The following is a 23,191-nucleotide window of genomic DNA, read 5'->3' on the forward strand; positions in this document are numbered from 1 at the left end:
ATTCAATCCCCCCAGCTGCATGCACAGCATACCAATGTTATGTTGGAGGGCCACACGTCTTCTATCAGCTTCCTGTAAACCAGGGGAGAGGACCCTGTGGCCCTTCAGATGCCCCAGCCAGCATGGCCAATGGTCAGAGATGATGGAAATTCTAGCCCAACAATATCTGCAGGTGATAGCGGCCAATGGAGTGGCAGGGACAGGGCTGCACTGATGGCCTGACTTCCAAATGCTCCAGGTTGCTTCTGGTTATCACATGACACCACAGCAAGGCAATTGGGAGCTTGGTGCAGGCAGAGCGGCAGAACCAATCCGCCACTCTGCCACCACTCCGCTTGCACTGCACCAAGTGCCCCACTGCCCTGCCTCTCTCCCTTCTGGTAACCAGCAGTGGTGTGCAGCACTGGGAAGCCATTTAACAGCCATGCCCCATCGGTCATGATAAAATACAGTGGTGCCTCGCAAGACGAAATTAATTCGTTCCGCAAGTTTTTTCTTCTTGCGAGTTTTTCGTCTTGCGATGCACGGTTTCCCATAGGAATGCATTGAAAATCAATTAATGCGTTCCTAGGGAAACCGACTTCAGACCAGGTCCGGGGACAGTCTGTCCCCCGACCTCTTCTGAAGGCTGGGGGGGGGGGACAAGGGCTTTTCTTCCCACCCCCAGCATTTTAAAAAACCCCAGGACAGCGGAGGGCTTCTCCGCTGTCCAGGGCGATCTTAAAATGCTGGCGGGCGGCATTTTAAAATCGCCCCGGGACAGCGGAGGACTTCTCCGCTGTCCGGGGCGATTTAAAAGCCCCTGGGAAGGCAGGCAGGGGGGACAAAGACTTTTGCCCCCCGCCAGCCTTCAGAAGAGGTCCTGGACCTCTTCTGAAGGCTGGCGGGGGGTGAAAGTCTTTGTCCCCCCTGCCTGCCTTTAAAAGCCCTCCCGGGAGAGCGGAGAAACGCGCTGCGTTTCTCCACTCTCCCGGGAAGGCAGGCAGGGGGGACAAAGACATTTGCCCCCCACCCTCCTTCAGAAGAGGTCCAGGACCTCTTCTGAAGGCTGGCGGGGGCGAAAGTCTTTGTCCCCCCTGCCTGCCTTCAAAAGCTGTCCGGCCAAGGCTTCGCGGACCTCTCCGCAAGCAGCGGCAGCGCTGCCGCTGCTTGCGGAGAGTTGCCGGCATGCCGAAGCCTGCGCGCGCTGAGATCAGCGCGCCCAGGCTTCGCGGACCTCTCCTGCCTTCAAAAGCCGTCCGGGATAGCGGGAAGCGCTTCCCTGCTATCCCGGACTGCTTTTAAAATGCTGGCGGTGGGGAGCAAAGCCTTTCGGCCCCCGCCAGCCTTCCTGGGCCTCTTCTGAAGGCCGGAGGGGGGGGGAAAGGCTTTGCTCCCCACCGCTAGCATTTAAAAGAGGTCCCTGGAGATTTCCCTATGGGCTTTCGTCTTGCGAAGCAAGCCCATAGGGAAATTCGTTTTGCGAAGCGCCTCCAAAACGGAAAACCATTTCGTCTAGCGGGTTTTCCGTCTTGCGAGGCGTTCGTCTTGCGGGATACCACTGTACACTGCACAAGTTTCCACACTTTTCTTTCATAGACAGTATCACCACCTATGAAAAGACGCTATGCATGCTGCTCATCTATCCTATAAATAATCACTGCATGTGGTGAAAGGTTGGTGGGATTTTTTTTCTGTGTGTATATGGTGCTTTAAAAAACATTTAATGGGTGTCCTGGTTTTACAGAATGTCATGTTCCAATCCGTCTAAAAGTAGGAAACAAAAGTGAAGGGCAGGGGAGAGAAAAACCCTTTACCATCTGCATGGAGATGAACTTCCTGTAGAGCGGTGATAATATCCTCTCGAGGCAGCAGCTCTGGGAATTTCTCCTCTAACTTTGAAAGCACTTCTTCCTGGTCTCTCGTAATTTGTTCAGGATCCATGGCCAAAGAGAGGATGCTCCCTGAAGTGTTAACCGGAGAAAGTTAGCCCAGAAGACAGAAACTAATATTCTTTCCCACATCAGCCCTAAAATTCATGACTATTTAAAGAAATGGCCTGCTATCCTTTTGTTTCTTTTCAGTCTTTCTTATTCATAGCAGACTACTTGAATCTCCACATATTGTGCATTTTCTTGTTTATACAGCTTTGAACCACTCCTTCTACCACCACCAAGGAAAAATTATTTGCTTTTTAACAGCCGGGGGGGGGGGGGGATTTCAAAGCCACAATCAACTGATGCAGAGAGGAAAAACTTACAGGTCTCCATATGATACAACTAAAAGTGTGGCAAGAAAAGAGAAAATCAATTATTACATATTTTAAAGCAATTGGCTCAGAGTTCAGAAAGTGATAGGTAACAGCAGCCAAGTTGTAAAGCAACACAGGCTCATTAGCTTAGAATTAAAGCTGACTAGAAGATCAGCACTGATTTGTGAGCCTAATTGTACAGAAAAAAAGATCAAGAAGGCTATGCTTCAATACAACTACAGTAACATTATTTGATTAATTTTATTTTAATTTATCACTTGTCAACGCAGTGTAATTAAACAATTGGTAACAAATTAAACAATAATTGCACAACAGCTTTTGCCGAACCCATTCAGGATCTCAATTACGACAAGACATAAATGCTGAGACTGTGTACATCTGTACATGTTGCGGGTAGCAAAAGCAATATACAGAAAAGTAAATTGAAATGGATTATTATTTTAAAGAATCAGCTTCTTAACCAGTTGCAGATGAAAACATTCAGAATGCCAACGCATACCATTCTCCCTCTTCCAAAAGATGAATCTGTCTAAAGTTGTGGGGAGAAGTATCAGAGGGATGGGGAAAGAGGACAGTGGTAAACATACTCTCATTCTGTTTTTTAATGCTTTGATGACTGCCTTGTTCATAGTGGTCACTGTTCGTTCATTCATTCATTCATTCCTGGCTAGGTTCTCTGCACATCAGTCTTAGCATTAGGTGCACAAAATTCAGGTGCTGTCCTGGCAAAGAAGTCACTTTTTATTTCTTTGATTCTTTGAATGTGACATAAAACAGCTACAGAGAGGTGCCATGGATTTGAAATAAAAATGGAGTCCCCTCCATCTGTTCAGACAAGAGCTCCTATTGTAGATTACTTCTAGAAAATGTCCAACAGCAGGAGATTCTCCTGCAGAGGACAAGGACTAAAGGTGAGGAGTATATTTTTTAACCAAAAGTTCTTATTCGGATTCCTTTTCTCTCCTAAAAGTGCTGGGGCGGGGGGGGGGGTCCACTCTTTCTTGCCACCCTCCGAAAATCTTAGTGTTGAATAGTGGGTAGACATGGCAGACAACACAACGATTTCTCCAAAGCAGCTCTTTATTTTGTAAGCTGGAACAGAAACTGAACAGCAAACAGCTCAGCCAGCCTGCTTTTATAAGCAGCCAGCTGTCAACATTGTAGCAACAACAACCCAGGGTTTCCCGCCTAAAATAACTGACGTGGACCTGAGTGAAAACTATCTACAGTATCCCCCTGCTGGCCCAGGGTGAGAACTTCAGTACATAACACTTAGCATTGCCTGACTGTATTTTAAATTTGTTTTCATGGTTTTGGAAAATCCCCTTCCCTTTTTCAGAGTGAAATCTATAAAAGGTTACTGATGCAATTCACTCAACCTTTGTGACCATATAAGAAAAGGGTGAGCCATCCATTCTACAAACAACATTCTTTTCAAATGCTAGCTTTCCTTCTAAGCTTCTAAAAGGGAACTTATTATAACAGTCAATGTGAGCAACAAAAAAATAAAATTACCCCCCACCCAATCACTGGAAGGCCCCTTAGACCATCCACAGCAATGGGTGGAATTTTGGAGTCTGCATCTAATTTATGCCATGAGTTACAATGATGGTTTCCTTTTTAAATTTGTCTGTGTTTACATGTTACAATCTGTGCTCCTTGTGGCATCCTTCAAGGCCTTATACAAATAAACAGAAGGAGGTATTTCTGAGAGTGCACTGACCCAAGATACCTGACAGTCAGTTTACTGAATTACATCCTTGCCAGCTGGCTCCCACCAAAAATGTAATGATTCAGCAATTTAATGGATCCTTAGTTTGGCAACCGTCCCCTAGTCAACGGCTCTCGGGAAATAAAATTATACAGGCTCAAGTCTCTGGCAGGTTTTCTAATTGTTTGCTTCTGGCATAAGCCCAGAAATGGGGCAGGCCTTGACTCACGGTAGAGCCTGTCTTGGAGTATTTTGATTCTTGAAGCAGGTTTTGATAAAGTCCACCGGGAAAAAGTAATTTACTGTGCACATGAAGAAATGACAAAGATATCAGGGAAAAGCAGGTCTTTAAAACAATTTGAACATGAAACCTACCTCACAGTAAGTATAATCTTTGCACAGATATGTCTGTTAGCATAGCACTGCTGGTGCTGATTCCTTTACAAATATCATCTCTTTCTAGCTGTTGATGGATTTGCATACTTATATTTTTTACCTTTATGAAGCCTAAGGGCTGAAATATATTATGATGAGATTGCATTTTAAAAAACAAGCATTTAGTACACAGATAAGGAACTAGTTTAAAAAGCAAACATTTATTGTTTAAAGGCTAAGCTTTTTATTTAGACTTATCTATGCACTAAATGGGGATGTGGGTGGCACTGTGGGTTAAACCACAGAGCCTAGGACTTGCCAATCAGAAGGTCGGCAGTTCGAATCCCCGCGACGGGGTGAGCTCCCGTTGCTCGGTCCCTACTCCTGCCAACCTAGCAGTTCGAAAGCATGTCAAAGTGCAAGTAGATAAATAGGTACCGCTCTGGCAGAAAGGTAAACGACATTTACGTGCGCTGCTCTGGTTTGCCAGAAGCGGCTTAGTCCTGCTGGCCACATGACCCGGAAGCTGTACGCTGGCTCCCTCGGCCAGTAAAGCGAGATGAGCGCCGCAACCCCAGAGTCAGTCACGATTGGACCTAATGGTCAGGGGTCCCTTTACCTTTACGCACTAACAGAATGTGTTCTCCCAATTCAGAAAGCATTCCCCCTCACTCTGAATAGGCTTTGTTTTCCTTCAGTAATATTGACATAAAGCTAAATCTGATTAGTTATAAAGCATCTAGACTTCATCACATTCAGTATATGGGCATTTCAGGATTCTAGGTGGGTGGTAGGGGGTTCTACAGCACAAGTTGAATCCTCCTTCCACCGAGCACTGGTGGGTGGTAAGGAAATTTCACCATCAAGAAAGATGCATTAGTGGGCGGTAGGTATAAAAAGGTTGACTAGCCCTTATCTAAAGCTTTATGGTGTGCAGCAAGTGAATAGAGGTAATTCTCTTCCTAAAGAACAGAATTCAGGGTCACACAAAGCAATCGGAAAGGAAAGGAGTAGATTCCAAATAGACTTGTAATTGCCACCAGAATAGATCCTATGTGAAGAACGTTACCTAGAAATGAATGCTGGGGACAGCCAGGAGGTGGGTGTCCTGTCCTCTCCACCCTGCATGGTTCACACATGCTTTTTCACAGGGTGTTTGACTATCTCGCCATCACAGAACACTGGACTAGATGGACTCTAACTGGATTTTTGGCCCTGCTATTCTGTTTACATCATTTTATGCTAGCTAGGACGCAAGCCTAGGCAGCCACATGCATTACTACACAGAGGACAATGCTCTGCTTGAGGTGGTCCTCTGTTTCAAGTTCAGTCCAAGTTCAGTCTAAAGACAAAGAACCAAAATAGGGAGACCAACAATCTTATTGTTGTCCATCAGCAATGAGCTTCTGGACAGCAGCCTGAGGAGGCACACAGGTAACCTAATCACTATGCTAAGATGTACTGTATTTATATTTAAATTACAGTCAAAGCCACTCAACCTCCAAGAAAGGAGAGTCCACCACCTCTCTTGAGAATCCACTGTTCCACTGCTGAACAGCTCTCACTGTCAGAAAGTTTTCCTGATAAAAACAGACTTTCTTATTCCAAGAGGCTTTTGGGAACTGACTGCTTTTAATGAAAGGGCAGGTGCGGTGCTGTTTTCATTGTAATTATCTGTTTGTTTTTAATCGATCATACACACACACACAAATACATGGTTATAGTTAAGAGCTGTCAGTGCCAGGGTTTGTGGGTGCCAGACGTCCGTAAACTCCTGGTTCTGAAAGGTGTTAGAATCAATGCTTGGCATGTTAAAATTAGCTGCTGGATTTAGCAAAGTGTTAAAATAAATGTCAAACCAGCTTCCTGGGTTCAGGAGATCGCCTGAGACATGGGCCATTAACAGAGAACAAAGACAGGGACAGGAGCCATCAGCAAAGCAAAGACTGTGCCACTCGGTGAATGGATGGAGCCCTTCCCTGAATTCTGAGATAGTTAGCAAAGACAATGCAGAGAGGAGAGTAGGACTGCAGGTGGGGATGATGTGGGATGGTGGAAAATAATGCCAGTCTGTTAAATACAGCAAACTAGAGAAAGGGTCAAAGAGCCATGGCTGGTGTCTTTCTGAATCCTAAATTGTGCCTATAGAGGAAGCAAGACCCTCCTGGAGTGTAACGCTAGGAACCCCTCCATTGTAGACTCAGGTTGTATATATGTGCAAATAAACCCTATATTATAAAAACACCACAGTCTCTGCTGTACCTCATTTCCAAAAGGAAACAGATCGTGAGCAAAGCATGTCTGGAACTCCCTGGAATGGGTCAAAGATGGGAGTAGCAAGTAATGATATAGTTTTAATTCTATCAATGTTTAATTGTATTTTAATGATTTCCCCCCCCCCTGTGTTTTCAGCGGTTCCTATTTTAGCTTAAAGTCCCTGTCAGGAAAGAAGCTGGGCTATAATTATTATTATTATTATTATTATTATTATTATTATTATTATTATTATTATTATATTTGCATTTAATCTATACATATGTTAACCTCTAAAAAATATGCACATCCCTCTTTTGCCCTCATTATGGTGATGCAGTTCCTCCTTTTTGTTTAAATAGTTTAAATAGTCACCCTAAGGACGGCAGAGGACAAAATTAGGTCATATACCTTTGATAATATTCACTGAGTGCTATGGCATTTATTTTCAAATCCGACATGTCCCAGAAACAAAGCTAGACACAGAAGATATTCTCCTACCCAACTGACATGCAGATATCTGCACTTAACACCCTAGTCATTCCTGTTTTTAAATGCACATTTTTATTGTTCCACATAATGTTACTCTTTATCAAACTCTTTGCACCCTGCTTCCTTCATGCAGCTTCCTATGGTCTTTCAAGGGATTGTTAACCAAAGAATGGATCACAGTTTCTCTGCATGACTGGATTCAGAAACACTCCATTAAACCTTTCAGTATTTAATATAAAGAACAATCTCTCACCTCTGAGAAGATGAGCCAGTTGCCGAGTGATTAACTCTGGTGCCTCTTGGAGAATCTCTTTCGCTACCAGAGAGGAAGAGGACGCTGAGGTCTCCAGGTTGCCATCACATAGCTCTTCAGGGTTGATGACTCTGACAACAGCTGATTCCAAATTTTTATCTTCACTACAAAAGCAAAGGTTTCAAAAGTTTTCTTCTTTATGCCATTTCTCTGAACTATATGGCAAAGTCATATAATGCAGTTAGTTGATACTATACAGTTAAGCAACACAATGATAATGCCATTCCATTTTGGTCATTATTATTTAAGATGTCTTGAAAAGAATGCCAGCACAGAAATCGCCTTTCTATGTCTGTCACCCACTCCTCCCAGCAGGATGGGTTCACAGGGTTGTTACACAAGCTGCACTTTGCATTTTGTCAGAAGCTGGAAAAGAGGAAGTTTGATTCACACAGTTTTTCCTTTTATGACTTCCTGCATTGTGCAAAGAAGTTCCACAGGATATGCACACTAGCATATTTTAAATGGTGAGACGGAGAGGCATTCTTTCTTAATAGTAGCCTCCCTGCCCTCCCTGCTAGTCCCAGAAAACATTTGACTTATGATGTGATTTTGTTACACAAAAAGTAAGCCAAAATTAATTTTGCTCAAGGGCTCTTTGTCTCATCCCCAAAGCTCATCTCTCCAGCTTCATCCTCAGTGTATCTTTGGAAGGAGACAACTGCTGTGTGCCAGTTTTCAGACATGTGCTGCCGGAGAGGAAGCAAAGCATCATCTCTCCCCACCGCTCCCCATCTATTTCTGCAGAAGGGTGGAGTTCAGCTAGTTGCCAAATGTGGCTTCCCTTTAAAGATTTACCGTGGGGAAAGTAGGGTAGAAACCAGAATTGAAGAAATGAAGGAAGAAGGTGCCAGTACTGCGTACCTTGAGTACTCCCAGGAAAAAACACTTTTTATTCGTCTTTTAAAAAGCAACAAGTTTTTGTGTAAAAATAATCCAAGTGACATCAATTGGAGGGGGGGGGAGAGGGGGCTCAATTCTCCCACCCACCCTGAAAGCAAATATCATCTCCAGAGGAAGAGCCGAGGACCATAGAACAGGAAGAAATGCTTAAATTCTGCTGTCAACTGAATAATTATCAGCTGCGCCCTCAGCTGATGCTATTTCCATTTTTTTAAAGTTTGCACTTTAGCTGCACAACTGCATTTCACATCACACCTCATTTGGCCCTTAGGGTGGAATCCAACACAGCACTAAGTCTCCTGTTCTGTCAGTGCAAGGATTTCTTCTTGTGCAATAGAGCATTATCCCCCCCACACCCTTAATCTGTTCTAGGGTTTCACCCTCCCCTCTGGAGCAGATCTGAAGAAGGTGTGGGGCTCACATGGGGGGAGGAGAGAGGGGAAAGTCCCTCTGCCAAGTGGAAATCCATATGCTGATGGGACACAGTAGTTGAAAAGCACTCAGCCTTTAATGTGTTCTTGATGATGCCATTCATGAGCACTTTGTCATTATAACAGCTTTGTATGGGTGCATGAAAGACAGGGCCCTTCTGAGCAACCCCATCCAGAAATTCTGCGCTCTATTCACAGATCCAACAAGGGAAGGGTTCACAGCACCCCTCAAAACTGGGCATTCTTGTACCACTCAGAGCATATAATAATAATAATAATATCTTTATTGTCATTGCCCCCCTATCTATGTGTTGCTGGGCAAGAAAGAGATATAAGCAGAGAGAGAGATAAAAAGATAGAACATTCATGCATCTATGACTTGAGTGTGTGATCTCCAACATGTGATCTTTGTAATCACATGAACTGTGTAAATAGGTACAGAAAAGTTAAGGAGTTTTGTTGTCTTAACTGTTTCATTGCGTATTCATGAACAGCTTGCACTCTGATGAGAAGAAAGGCAAGTCTCACACTTGGGATTTTCAAGATTTACCAAGGGTAAGTCTTTGCCAATCAGATATGGAGCACGATACCTTGTTAGTGCACTGCTGTTCACAAGCGTAAGAGACAATTTCCCTTCATTGTTCAGCTGATACAAATTGATTTCATCACAGAAGATATGGAGAGACTCTGGGAGATTCAGTTCCTCCAAAATAAACCTCGTTTCTGTGCAGTAGCAGAATTCTCTTCTTGGTATGTTCAGTACAGGCAAGCACAGAATGTTAGGTGGACTGACCTGTAAGCAGAGAATCCCTGTGAATTAGAAAGCACTCAAAAACTGTGAATAATTTTTCATAATGGACAGGCTTGCACTTAAAACTTTTCATCACTGCAATTTCATACATTACTTTCTTCTTTCACAAGTGTGTGGGGGGGTATACATCAGGGTGTACAAGAGACATGAATGGTGAGGGAACTACCGAAGTGACTTGCAACACCTGTGCCGTATTTGCCTTCCTGCCTGGAAACATGTGAAACTACACCAGCAGCAAGTGCAAGTTGCCTTGGCTGCTGTTGCTGCTTGTGTGAGTGTTGGGAAGACTGCTCCCTCCTCTGCCATCTCCATCCGGCCTAGGGGGCAGGACCTGCACTCACTGCCAGGGCCTCCATCAAGGTCTCCGGGACACGGCTGCTGTTGCTGTTTGTGTGAGTGTTGGGAGGACCGCTCCCTTTTCTGCCAACTCCATCTGGCCTAGGGGGCGGGGCCTGCACTCACCGTCACAGCATAAGAGGCCTGAGAGAGACCTCCGGGACACGGCTGCTGTTGCTGCTTGTGTGAGTGTTGGAAAGACTGCTCCCTCCTCTGCCAACTCCATCCGGCCTAGGATGCGGGGCCTGCATTACCACTACAGTTTAGAGGCCTGAGCAGCTACCGGCAGCAATGGACAAAATGGTTTTAAATGTTTTAATTGTTTTTAATTTGCAGCACCTTAAATGGTGGTTGTTGTTTTTTATAATATTATATTATTATATTATTATATTTTTGCTTGGGGAGGGATAAGCATTTAGTCAGCGCTATTGTTTCTTGTTTTATTTTGTTCTGTTTTGTTTTTTTATTATTATTATTATTATTATTATTATTATTATTATTATTCTGTTAAATTATTATATAATTTGTATTTTGCTTTTTAAGGGGTGGGGTCAGGGCTGCCTGGGAGTGGGTCGCAGCAAACAAAATGGCTGGGGCATGTTCCACAGGGGGGGATGCACTGGGACAACCGATCTCAGTGATCATGGGTAGGAGGAGGAGTTACGCTAAGACCAGACCATGTCATTACCGAGGAGGCAGGTTTAGTCGTTGTCTGAGGACTATCCCTGCCTCCAGGTCTGGTCCTGACCGGAAGGATACTGGATTCAGCAAGGGAAACCCACATGACCTGAAAGTGTTGCTGTGCAATGCCAGGTCAATGATGAATAAAACCACTGCCATCCACGACCTGATTGTGGATGGAGGATTTGACCTGGCATGTGTGACAGAGACCTGGTTGGATGAAGCAGATGGGCCTGTCCTTGCCGCTGCTTGCCCACCAGGTTTCTCTTACGCACAGCAACCCAGGTCATGTGGGCGGGGAGGGGGGGTTGCAGTGATTTTTAGGAAGTCATTAGTCTGCACCAGGCGTCCTATTGGGAAGACCCAGTTCTCTGAGTGCATGTTCTGGAAGTTGGGCAATAGGGGCAGTACAGGATTCCTACTGGTGTACCGACCTCCCCGCTGCACCAAGGATTCCCTGCCCGAGCTGCTTCAGGTCGTGGTGGATATGCTCCTGGAGACACCTAGCTTGGTTGTCCTGGGGGATTTTAACATCCATGCCGACACGACCTTACAAGGGGCCGCTCGGGACTTCGTGGAAAGCATGGCCTCCATGGGGCTGTCCCTGAATAAGTTTGGCCCAACTCATAGCCATGGACATGCCTTAGACTTGGTGTTCACCTCTATGGATGTTGGTGATCTGACACTAACTAAAAGCGAAACAAAAGAAGTGCCATGGTCAGATCACTTCCTGGTGCAACTGGACTTCTCCGCAACCCTTCCCCTCTGCAGGGAGGTGGGACCGATTCGGATGGTCCGCCCCCGCCACTTAATGGATCCAATTGGCTTCCAGAGAGTGGTAGGGGATGCTTTATCCCAAGTTGATGGCCTTTCAGCTGATTCCCTGGTGGCACGCTGGAATGCGGAGTTAACCAGGGCTATTGACTGTCTGGCTCCGAAGCGCCCTCTCCGATTGCATGGAGCCCGGACAGCCCCATGGTTTTCCCCGGAGCTGAGGGTGATGAAACAATCGTTGAGACGGCTAGAGCGCCGGTGGCGGAAAACTCATTCTGAATCAGACCGGACACGGGTTAGAGCTCAACGTCGAGCCTACCAAGTGGCAATGGCGACGGCGAAGAGGGCCTTCTTCGCCGCCTCCATTGCATCTGCAGAAAACAGCAGCAGGAGACTTTTTCAGGTGGTTCGCAATCTATCGGAACCACCTGTACCACCGGGGCCTGGTAGGGACCCCAAGATCTCCTGCAATGCTTTTGCAAAGTTTTTTGCAGATAAAATCGCTCAGATTCAGAAGGAGGTAGACTCCACCGTGGGAGCAGGGCCAGGGCGGGAGAGTGCTAGAGTTCTGTCTGGTCCTGTTACATGGGATCAATTCCAGTCTGTTACCTCCGAGGATGTGGACAGGCTGCTTGGAAAAGTGAAACCGACCACCTGTCTCCTTGATCCTTGCCCATCCTGGCTGATAAAAGCGAGCCGGGAAGGGCTGGGCGATGGGCTCTGCGGGGTGGTGAATGCTTCCCTCTGTGAGGGAGCCTTCCCAGACCCGCTGAAAGAGGCGGTCATTAAACCGCTTCTCAAAAAAACATCTTTAGACCCGGCCAATTTGGCCAACTATCGCCCAGTCTCAAATCTGCCATTCTTGGGCAAGGTGATTGAGCGGGTGGTTGCTGAACAACTCCAAGCACGCCTGGAGGAAACGGACCATTTGGATCCCTTCCAATCGGGATTCAGGTCTCACCATGGGACTGAAACTGCCTTGGTCGCGCTGGTTGATGATCTCCGGCGGGCTAGGGACAAAGGTGAGAGCTGTTTCCTAGTTCTGCTGGATCTCTCAGCGGCCTTTGACACCATCGACCATAACATCCTTCTGGACCGTCTAGAGGGGCTGGGAGCTGGGGGCACTGTCATACAGTGGTTCCGCTCCTTCCTCCTGGGCCGTGTCCAGAAAGTGGTGGTGGGGGATGAGTGTTCAGACCCCTGGGCTCTCACTTGTGGGGTGCCTCAGGGTTCTGTCCTCTCCCCCATGCTTTTTAATATAATAATAATAATAATAATAATAATAATAATAATAATAATAATATCTTTATTGTCATTGCCCCCTCTCGGGGACAACGAAATTACTTGGCTGCTCCATCCACCCAGGTAGGGCACTCCACACAAAATCAAATCAACTATAAAAACACTAATTAAAACAATACAGTATAAAACAGTATAATATCTATATGAAGCCGCTGGGAGAGATCATCAGGGGGTTTGGACTGGGTGTTCATCAGTACGCAGATGACACCCAGCTCTACCTCTCCTTTAAATCAGAACCAGTGAAGGCGGTGAAGGTCCTGTGTGAGTGCCTGGAGGCGGTTGGAGGATGGATGGCGGCTAACAGACTGAGGTTGAATCCTGACAAGACAGAAGTACTGTTTTTGGGGGACAGGGAGCGGGTTGGTGTGGGGGATTCCCTGGTCTTGAATGGGGTAACTGTGCCCCTAAAGGACCAGGTGCGTAGCCTGGGAGTCATTTTGGACTCACAGCTGTCCATGGAGGCGCAGGTTAACTCTGTGTCCAGGGCAGCTGTCTACCAGCTCCACCTGGTACGCAGGCTAAGACCCTACCTACCCGCGAACTGTCTCGCCAGAGTGGTGCATGCTCTGGTTATCTCACGCTTGGACTACTGCAATGCGCTCTACGTGGGGCTACCTTTGAAGGTGACCCGGAAACTGCAATTAATCCAGAATGCGGCAGCTAGACTGGTGACTGGGAGTGGCCGCCGGGACCATATAACACCGGTTCTGAGAGACCTGCATTGGCTCCCAGTACGTTTCCGAGCACGATTCAAAGTGTTGGTGCTGACCTTTAAAGCCCTAAACGGCCTCGGTCCTGTATACCTGAAGGAGCGTCTCCACCCCCATCATTCAGCCCGGACACTGAGATCCAGCGCCGAGGGCCTTCTGGCGGTTCCCTCATTGCGAGAAGTGAGGCTACAGGGAACCAGACAGAGGGCCTTCTCGGTAGTGGCGCCCGCCCTGTGGAACGCCCTCCCATTAGATGTCAAAGAGATAAATAATTACCTGATATTCAGAAGACATCTTAAGGCAGCCTTGTTCAGGGAAGTTTTTAATATGTAACGCTGTACTGTTTTTAACACTGATTGGGAGCCGCCCAGAGTGGCTGGGGAAACTCAGCCAGATGGGCGGGGTATAAATAATAAATTATTATTATTATTATTATTATTATTGCTGGAAGAGAAGGTCCAGCAACCTGAGGCCCACGTATCTAAACTTCAAGCTACTGGACAAGATGAGGAAATTCTTGCTCGATCAGAGTGGACTGTCCTGGAACAGAGATGCAGGCACGGTGCCCCTTGGGAAGAGGAAGATCACCCAAGGGGAGATGTGTCACAAAAAAGCAGGGCTGTGAAGTGTGGTGATGGCAGGTATCATGAACTTGTTGGATGCAGAGGAGTGCTGGGAGGCAGCAGCCAGAGAAGCCCCTAGGGAACCTCCAGGGGAAGAAGGCTCCAAGCCAGAGGATTGCTGGTGGGGTGACAATGAGTGGTCAGAAGGAGAAAGAGCAGACTGGGGGGAGGAGGTGCCAGCAGCAGAAGAGGTGGCAGGGTTTAATGAACAGGAAGAGGCTGTGGCAGAGAGACTGCAGCGACTCGGCAGACTCAGAGACTCTGACTCTGAGACTGCAGCGGAGGCTGGAGGGGAGGGTGGCCAAGAGGCAGAGTGGAGACAGGCTGCTGAAGAATCCAGGGAGTCTCCCCCTTCTGCTGCGACCAGCTCCTCTCCCCACTGGTCTTCCAGAACTTGCAGAGAAATAAAACAGGCAGAGCAGAGAGGGGTTGTGTGCAGAGGCAGCCTGGGACTCTGTGGGAAAGACCCTGGAGAGGAGGAGTCCTAGTGGCACTCTACTCTGCCTTGACCAAGACCATACCTGGAGTACTATGTCTAGGTCTGGACACCACAATTCAAGGATATTGACAAGCTGGAGTGTGTGCAGAAGAGGGCGACCAAGATGATAAAGGGTCTGGAAACCAAGCCTTATGAGGGACGGTTGAGGGATTGTGATGATAATAGTGCAAGGCAGATGACGGGGAGAGGGCAGTCAGTCTATGGGCAGTTAAGGAAAATGCATTCAAATGTGGACAGAGGTAGACAACTTGACTCAGGGAAAATTACATAACTGAGATGGCTTTTGGATGGCTGTGATGAATCGATAAGGGGAAAATGCAGGCAATAAAGAAGTGACCCAACATTAGTTCCTCAATCATAAAATCAGAATATTTTATTATTGATCTCATCCAGTTTTATAGTTAGGTGAAAAAGATCAACATGTTATAATGGGCTTATAATTATTTTAAAATATAGTGTAATATCAGTAGAAAATACTTTACCTTTTCAAGATAGTAGGCATATGTTAAAGCTGAAATAAGTGAATCCAAATCACAGGTTTTATTTCCAAGTACTACATGTACTTTATCCAAATGTTTATTTCGACTCTGGAACAGAAGACAGTTTTTAAATAGTAGGCGGAAAGGGAATAGACACATAAGATATCTTTCAAAATAACTAAATATTTTGCAAAGTTGATCTGATCCCAGACTTCTCATTCTTAATTGTCAAAGCTTTTTTCTTCACTTATTCATTTAAATTATTTTGCACACAAAATAATTGTAAGTTTGGGTGAATGAGGACACGAGTATTTCTGACCTTGCATAACCCAGGATACTTCACTACCCCACAGAGTTCCTTCCCACAGATATGCATACATGTACACACACACACACACACATTTGCACCTCACAACAAAACTACTGATGTGTGCAGTAAACCCACAACTTTCTGTGCTCATATCCAATACTTGTTTTAAATAACCTGAGTCCACAATGGAAGCCCAGATGGACAAACCAAAATGAAAAATAGCGGGACAGCACAGACATGCCTTTAAGCAAAATAAAAAAATAAAAAAGATTCAGAAGAAAGCATTAAGTAGAATGATTAATGATGCAAAACATATCAGGAGATGTTGAAGGAACTGACTGTGATCAGTCTAGAGAAAAGAAGCCTAAAGTGTCTCTGCATATTTAAAAAAGCTTTAAAGGAGATGAAGAAGACCAGGCCTCTGCCCACTGCACCTCACACCACAGTTTCAGGTGTGCCCTCTGCTATCCTTAAGATTTCAGAATCAGATACATGTACTGTATTGACTATGAATTTCTAAAATTAGTGAAATCATATGAAAATCAAGATGTTCAAATGAATAAGAAATCTTTGACATTTGGGCAGCTGCCAAATATAATAACATAATGTTTAGAGAAAACTAGTAACAAATCATGGTTGAATGTGTATTAGTGGTAAAAAAAAAAGTGAAAAAGAACAAGTTCGAAATACAGGTAAGATGTCATGGAAAATACTCCTATTATTTGTATTCATCATTAGACTTAGTGAACCAGAAATAAACGCTAAAGGAGTTATGGGAAAACTCCCATAGTTTAATCATTATTCCCAATATGGCCAAGTGAATTAAATCATGGAAGGAAGAGAATCAAGCACCTGCACAGCTGAGGACGTGCCTTTTCTTCTATCATTATAGCCTCCACTGGAAGCTTACTGAAAATCAGTTCAGCATGGCAGGACTCCATGGAAGGTTGCAGCACTGATCTATTCACTGCTTTCCAGTGGGTGGTTATGTTGGTTTGCTCCAGCAAAGCCAGCCAAGGAACCAAAGAAACTGTCGTGTATTGTGGCACCCATTTGGTTCATAATTGTCTACACTGACTGGCACCTGCTGCCCAGGATTTCAGACAGGCACATTCTGAGCCCTACTCAGGGGGCCCAGAGACTGAGCCTGGGACTTTCTCCATGCAGAGCACATGCTCTGAGCTACAACCTTTCCCAAAGATAGAGGGTGAAGCATCTAGCAGCTGATGTTTTAGGACTATGAGATTCTGCCTTATAATAATGTAATGGATCATTGGTCTGTCTGGCTCAGTAAGGTTCACACTGACTGGAAACAGCTCTACTTGTAGATGTTGAGCATTGGACCTGGGGCTTTCTGCACACAGAGCAGAGGCTCTACCAGCTAGGGTGGCCCTCAAGGTACCTTAGTCATTAAGGTCCCACAAGACTCACTCTTGTTTCTGTTCGGCATTAGGACTCTTCACACGACCAACCGCAGCTGCCTAATAATCAGGTTTACATGATTAGCCAAGTCACCTAAAAGAAGCTTTGAAAAATCGTAACTACTGTGTGTCCAGAATAAATTACTTTCAGCAGCTTCTACAAAAGGCCACAGTGCTGTTGTTTTCATGCTAGCAATTCAAAGGGCATCCATAAATTTTGTGAAATGAAACAGGATTACACAGAAATATGATATGTCTCCCAATAAATATATTAGGTTTTTAAAAAAATCAAAAATCTGAAATGTCTGCTCTACTGTCTTTCTGGATAGACACAGCTGTTGTACATATTTTATAATTTTGCAAAACACATGTAATCAGAACAAGTTTTTATAGTACAGCCAAGTATAGTATTGTATTTTATAGTATGTCCTTCTTCCTCTTCCTTGCCAACTGTCTCTTCAGAAGCTAAGAGAGTTATCAATTCTATCAAGGCACCATCCTTTTTCCCCAGCATTGATTATTCTGGGTGGGTAACAAACAATGAAAATGTCCTATTGCCCTGCCTGCCTTCCTGGTACCAAGATTGTTACCTCTTATCAAAAACAATGCATAAATCATGCTCCTGGAGTAATTGTTTGGAAACGACCTGGTTGCTTCCTTTAGTAATATGATCCTTCACTTTTATATATTTCTAATTAATTCCACCAATTTCTGCTAAAGCGTTGCAGTTTACACTATTTCAGATGTATATATTTTATTTCTCTGATGCAGCAAACATTCTGAAAAATAGTTCTTCTCCCTTGTATGTCAACTGAACTATAATGGTTCTGTTGGTGAAAACATATTTTGCTCTTGCTCTCCAGTATAATCAGAACTATTTTCTTCTTTGAGATAATAATGGTTGTAATTCAGCTTTCTTTCGTCTTCCCACACATGTATATATTTAGCCTGCAGACATTCAATTAGCTATTAGGAGATATTGCAAGGTCAAACTTGAAATTTTCTCTTCAAGTTCAGAGAAAACTTCCTAAGGAACTGATTCTGCCTGGAGGAATCCATCTTCAGCCACAAATTCCCTGATCAATAAAGACACACAAACTCCCAAGTTAGCGAGGACTAGGAATGAGATGCAACCTTGGCAGCTGATCTGGATTTATGTCTCATAATAAAACTTGCATTTCTCCATGACCAAGTATTTTCAGATAACGACTAAAGGACTTGTACATTGTTTTGCAAGGAATTAGCCAGGATGATGTACGCTAACAATTCATTAGTAATTGATTTGTAATTATACACTGTCACACACAGCAGACTAAACACTGGCAAGTTCCACTAAAATGTCAGAATTAATACTGATTTCATAACCAAATGAAGATGTAAGATCAGCTTGTGTGTCTTTTTAAAAGGCTCCTGCCATAGGTATTTCTTTCTACAAACCAAGGTGACATTCAGCCTACCACAGCAAACAAACACCAGTAGTAATGCTAACAGCCTACGATGTTTTTTAAAATTCCTCATTAATAAAGCCACCTTTCATATCCAATACATGCTTAACTTTAAAAGGATATTTAAACCAGAAACACATTAAATCCTATTCTCTAAAAGTCTTCTTCAGACTGATACTTTGGCATGCATGTCTCCTTAGACAATGACCTCCATAAAGTGGGTGCCACAACTGAAAAGGCCCTACTGTATTTAATGTATTTTAATCTTTGTTGAAAGCCGCCCAGAGTGGCTGGGGAAACCCAGCCAGATGGGCAGAGTATGTATGTATGTATGTATGTATGTATGTATGTATGTATGTATAAATAAATAAATAAATAAATAAATAATTTATTATTATTATTATTGCATCCCAGGACAGATTTAACTTTATAAATGGAAGGACCTCTCAACAGGGCTCCCCTGTAGTTCTGACAAGATGAGGAGACTGATATTTTTGCTTGCTGAGGCAAGACTATCCCTTGCTCAAACATGGCGAAATCTAGACCTATGGTTAAAAATGTATGAAAGTTGGCTCTAGCTTCCATAAAACCCTGATTGATAGAATAACATAGGCACGGGGGGGGGGGGCTGGGTGCTCCAACCTGCTCAACATTTCCCATGAAGGAACTGGGCACCCACAATTCTTTGCGCAGGGGTGTGTGTGCCTGATGGGTACCCACAGTCCCAGGGCCAGACCTGCAGGCCTGTAAAATAACATAGAATAATCCAGTAGAAAAACTAAATAGAGGAACAAATAATATAAAGACATGAATACTCACCCAGTAGCTGGCAATATTGTATGGAGGGAGATTTGTTTATGTTATCACTTATGTGTGGGTGTGTTGTTGTGAAAAACAATAAAATTATTTACACACACACACACACGGTGAAAAGATTTATATGGAAAGATATATCGTTTAAAATATGCTTGGCCAGAGCTAGTCCCGAAGCTAACTTATCTATTTCAAACTCTCCCAGTTTGGACCCCCCCCCCCATCCAACTCCGCGAGTGGCAGAAAAAACAACATTCATTTATCTTCTCACATAAAAAGTCATGAGCTAGTCCCAAATTTCTGCACCTTCCCTCCTCGGAAGGAGGATGGGGAATTCCGAACATATAACTATACTACATCACCAACCAAGTGTGCCACATAATCCCATACATCCTGGAAGACGAAGCGAAATAATGGGTGCACATGGAGATAGATAAAGCTGGAAACACCTCCACGACAGCGTACCCATTTCCCCAAAAGAAACCAAGAAAAAACCCCACAACACTAAATAGGTTAAAGCATGGAAAGAAAAAGTAGGGAAATTGGCCCCACCCATATCTCCACTACGGAACGCGGGTGGCGCTGTAGTCTAAACCACAGAGCCTTGCCAATCAGAAGGTTGGCAGTTCGAATCCCCGCAACAGGGTGAGCTCCCATTGCTTGGTCCCAGCTCCTTCCCACCTAGCAGTTCAAAAGCACGTCAAAGTGCAAGTAAATAAATAGGTACCGTTCTGGCGGGAAGGTAAACGGCGTTTCCGTGCACTGCTCTGGTTCGCCAGAAGCGGCTTAGTCATGCTGGCCACATGACCTGGAAGCTGTACGCGGGCTCCATCGGCCAGTAAAGTGAGATGAGCGCCACAACCCCGGAGTCGTCCGTGACTGGACCTAACAGTCAGGGGACCCTTTACCTTTACATCTCCACTAATTCCCCTGACCCATCACCCACAATTTCACCAAGCATTCCAAAGCATCCAAATAAAAACCTGGCAAACCAAAGGCCTATATTGCTTAACCAACTTATACAAAAATGGCAAGCCCATAACAATACAGGAAATACAAGATAAACTAGGGGACACTCCAATACGCTGGCTAACCCGCCACCAACTACAAGCCTTCCTAAACAACCCAGCAACAAAAACAGCAGCCAGCAGGCCACTGACTAGCTTTGAGAAACTCCTCCTAACAACGGAGGGACACAGCAAAGGGGTGGTCTCTACAATATATAAAATACTACTCCAAGACGCTACAGACCCCCTTACTACCATTAAAAACCAATGGAAGCAGAACACAGGGCATGAATTAAACCATATTCAATTCAAATCCATCTCAGCCAAAAGAAGAGAACTCACCCTAAAACTTATATATAGATGGTACCTAACAGCACAAAAGCTAGCAGAGATACACCCAAGAACTTCATCTAAATGCTGGAGAGGCTGCACTGCAATAGGCACATACCTCCACATGTGGTGGTAATGCCCCAAAGTCTAATCCTTCTGGATATCAGTGCTGCAGGAAATTTCCAAAATAACAAAACAGGTACCGTAATAGAAGCAACTCCTGAGCTCACCCTATTAAATATCTTCAAGGACAACAACACACATGGACACTACAAGAAACTTATAAGTCACTTACTTTCAGCAGCTAGAAATATCATAACTAGACACTGGAAGGACCTATCAGGACTGAACATAGACAACTGTTACCAAAACATGTGGGAAACAGCCCTACTAGAAAAGTTAACCAACAACCTCAAACTAGCACAGGGACATGCTACGGAGGATGCCTTCACCCCAGTGTGGTTCCCCTTATTACATATGCAACGCAACAGGACAATGATCTATCCCCTCCAACAGCATACACATCAATATGGCTGACCTAACCCGACAACCTAGCCAGCCTCCCTCACACAAATAAGCCAAAAGGTGGATGGTATTCCAGGAGGCTACTGCTATAGGTCCATTCTGCTGGACAAGCCATTCCTGATTCTGTGAAAGGCTCTGACCCTTTTGGCACTCTGATTCTTTTACTGTGCTGTCTTTGGCATACAGAGAAAGATCACTGCCAATACACCCTTCTCTATCCTTTCTATAGCGTTTCTTTCCAGGTAGCCATATTCTATCACTCCTTTTTATTCCATGCACACTATATCTGCGTTTTACTTTAAAACCAAGCATGTCAACTCCCTCCTCTTGGTTCAGAAACTTCAAACATTAGCATATAAACATCGTGAGCCTCTCCAAATATCTATGGCATACATCGTGAGCCTCTCCAAATATCTATGGCATGTGCATTTTCACAGCCAATGGCTGAGGATGATGGGAGCTGTAGTTCAACAACATCTGGAGACACAGAAGTTATCCATCCCTGGACTAGTGGCTGGTCAAGAAAAAGTATAAAATCAAGTAAAGATGGGGCTAAATCTGAACCCACACGCAGTGGGCCAATGAACTTTCATTGGGACTTCTCCAGTGCTGTCTGTACTTTATTAATAATTCCATAGGCCAACATGTAGGATTCAAGAGGTCCACAAATGGGACCATTCCCCCAAATGGGAATGATAATTCTGGAGGTTTGTTGCTAATTCTTCCATTCTTTCCCACTATTCTCTCCATGCTGCTATGCGGTTGGTACTGATGTGGAAGCCTGTGGCAATGGCACTGCACATTTCCCAAGTCGTTTACAGGGCGCTGCTACAGTTGCCACCAACGCTGGGTATGCGTCCCAAATGTTTCTGAGCAGGTGAGATATGTTTCAGCAAAGCTGAAATATGTCAAAGCTCTTAGGAATCCGACTGCTCCACTTTTCTTTTCGATACTGGAAAAAGGACTGGGGTGCATTTTGTCGAAAGTCTTTGGCATGCTGCAGGATGCTGTCATTTTCTAAAGTGCACCGCAGTCTCCTCCAAGTGCATAATCACAGTGAAAAGCTAAGTGATCTGTGCCACCAATGTATTAAAATATATGATAACAAATGCAGTCAGCACTTTCCATACCATATGCTTGTAAATGGTAGTCTACAGGGAACCAATTAAAACTATGGAAAACTTGGAACATAGACATATGGACCAAGACAGAGCAACTTATCTTGTCACTGCGCTGCTTGCTCAGTACATTGATACGTGAACTGATAATACTATATTATGGGACAATTAATTGCCAGTTTAATTAAACCTCATTTAAAATCAATCTACAGCTGCAGTCTAGAACAATGGTTCTCAGCTCACGGTTCTGTGGGCTGAAGCTGGCAGGTGACCAACTAGGCTGCTTCGACTGGCCTAGAGTGGCCTCTTTTAGCTAAAGCACCATGTATCCTTCCTCTCATGCTACGCTTTGGTTTTCCAGCAGCAGACTTAGAATTGAGTAAGATGGGGAATGTTTCTAAACATTAGACACCCAAAGGAACTTGACACCACATATTTTGAAAGTTGTTTGTCTGTTCTTTATGTATTTGCTAGGTTAAAATGTAAGGGATATGTCATTGTCTTGAATAAGGTCAATCAATTACGTAGCTCTCACTCTCACCCTCTTTTACATCTGAATCAGCACCAGTGCTTAGGGGGCAGGAATGGGCTAGACTCGGGCTAATACACTGTAGCTGAATCTTGATAGAATGAGGTGCTGTAGGTGGGTGGTTTTCAAGTCCAGAATTAGGGAGATGTCCTGTCCATGAGGTTGCATCCCTCCCCAAGGAATTGACATGCAGCAGTCACTGGAAGTATACAGCAAGTGGTAAACAGTATCTCTGCCCACCCACAGTAGGTTTGTCAGCTATGACAATCCCTGGACCAGGATAGCCTTGACTCAGTTACTCACACTCTAATAAACTTTTGCTTAGTTTATTGCAATGCACTCTGCAAGGGGCATCCCTTGAAAATGGTCCAGAAACTTCAGCTGGTACAAAATGTCCAGTTGTTCAGCTGGATAGCACTGAACTGGAGGAACATTTTCTCCTCTGCAGAGAAAGTAGTCTCTATTCAAAGCACTGGGAGCTCAATCCAGATAAGACTGGGGCACTATTAGTGGGTGGTTCCCTAGACCAGATGGCAGGGAGGTTGCCTGCTCTTGATGGGGTTACACATCCTCTGAAGAAATGCGTATGTAGCTTGGGGTTACTCCTGGATCCTCAGTGGCCTGGAGTGCCTTCCATCAGCTTTAGTTGGTGGCCCATCTATGCCCCTATCTGGACAGGAATAGCCTATCTACAGTTGTCTATGCTCTGGTAACCTCAAGGTTAGATTTGGGAAATGTGTTATATGTAG

The 23,191-nt window shown here is 44.6% G+C and overlaps 1 protein-coding gene across 12 annotated transcripts in view; it reads right to left on the bottom strand.

Moving 5' to 3' along the window:
• The window catches only part of PRUNE2 (prune homolog 2 with BCH domain), a 137,388-nt gene that overhangs the window by 96,856 nt on the left and 17,341 nt on the right, over positions 1 to 23,191 (bottom strand). For all 12 annotated transcript variants that reach the window (XR_013394599.1, XR_013394598.1, XM_077935984.1 and 9 more), the window contains exons 2-5: positions 14,948 to 15,052; positions 9,320 to 9,522; positions 7,336 to 7,499; positions 1,797 to 1,943 (exon numbers count right to left, since the gene is read on the bottom strand). Coding sequence is in view for 10 of the 12 variants with exons in the window: in XM_077935984.1 (XP_077792110.1) it covers positions 1,797 to 1,943; positions 7,336 to 7,499; positions 9,320 to 9,522; positions 14,948 to 15,052 (619 nt within the window). In the remaining 2 variants the exon portion in view is untranslated. The remainder of the gene's footprint in view (positions 1 to 1,796; positions 1,944 to 7,335; positions 7,500 to 9,319; positions 9,523 to 14,947; positions 15,053 to 23,191) is intronic.

The sequence above is a fragment of the Podarcis muralis genome, chromosome 11 (assembly GCF_964188315.1).
Source record: "Podarcis muralis chromosome 11, rPodMur119.hap1.1, whole genome shotgun sequence".
NCBI classification, from domain to species: domain Eukaryota; kingdom Metazoa; phylum Chordata; class Lepidosauria; order Squamata; family Lacertidae; genus Podarcis; species Podarcis muralis.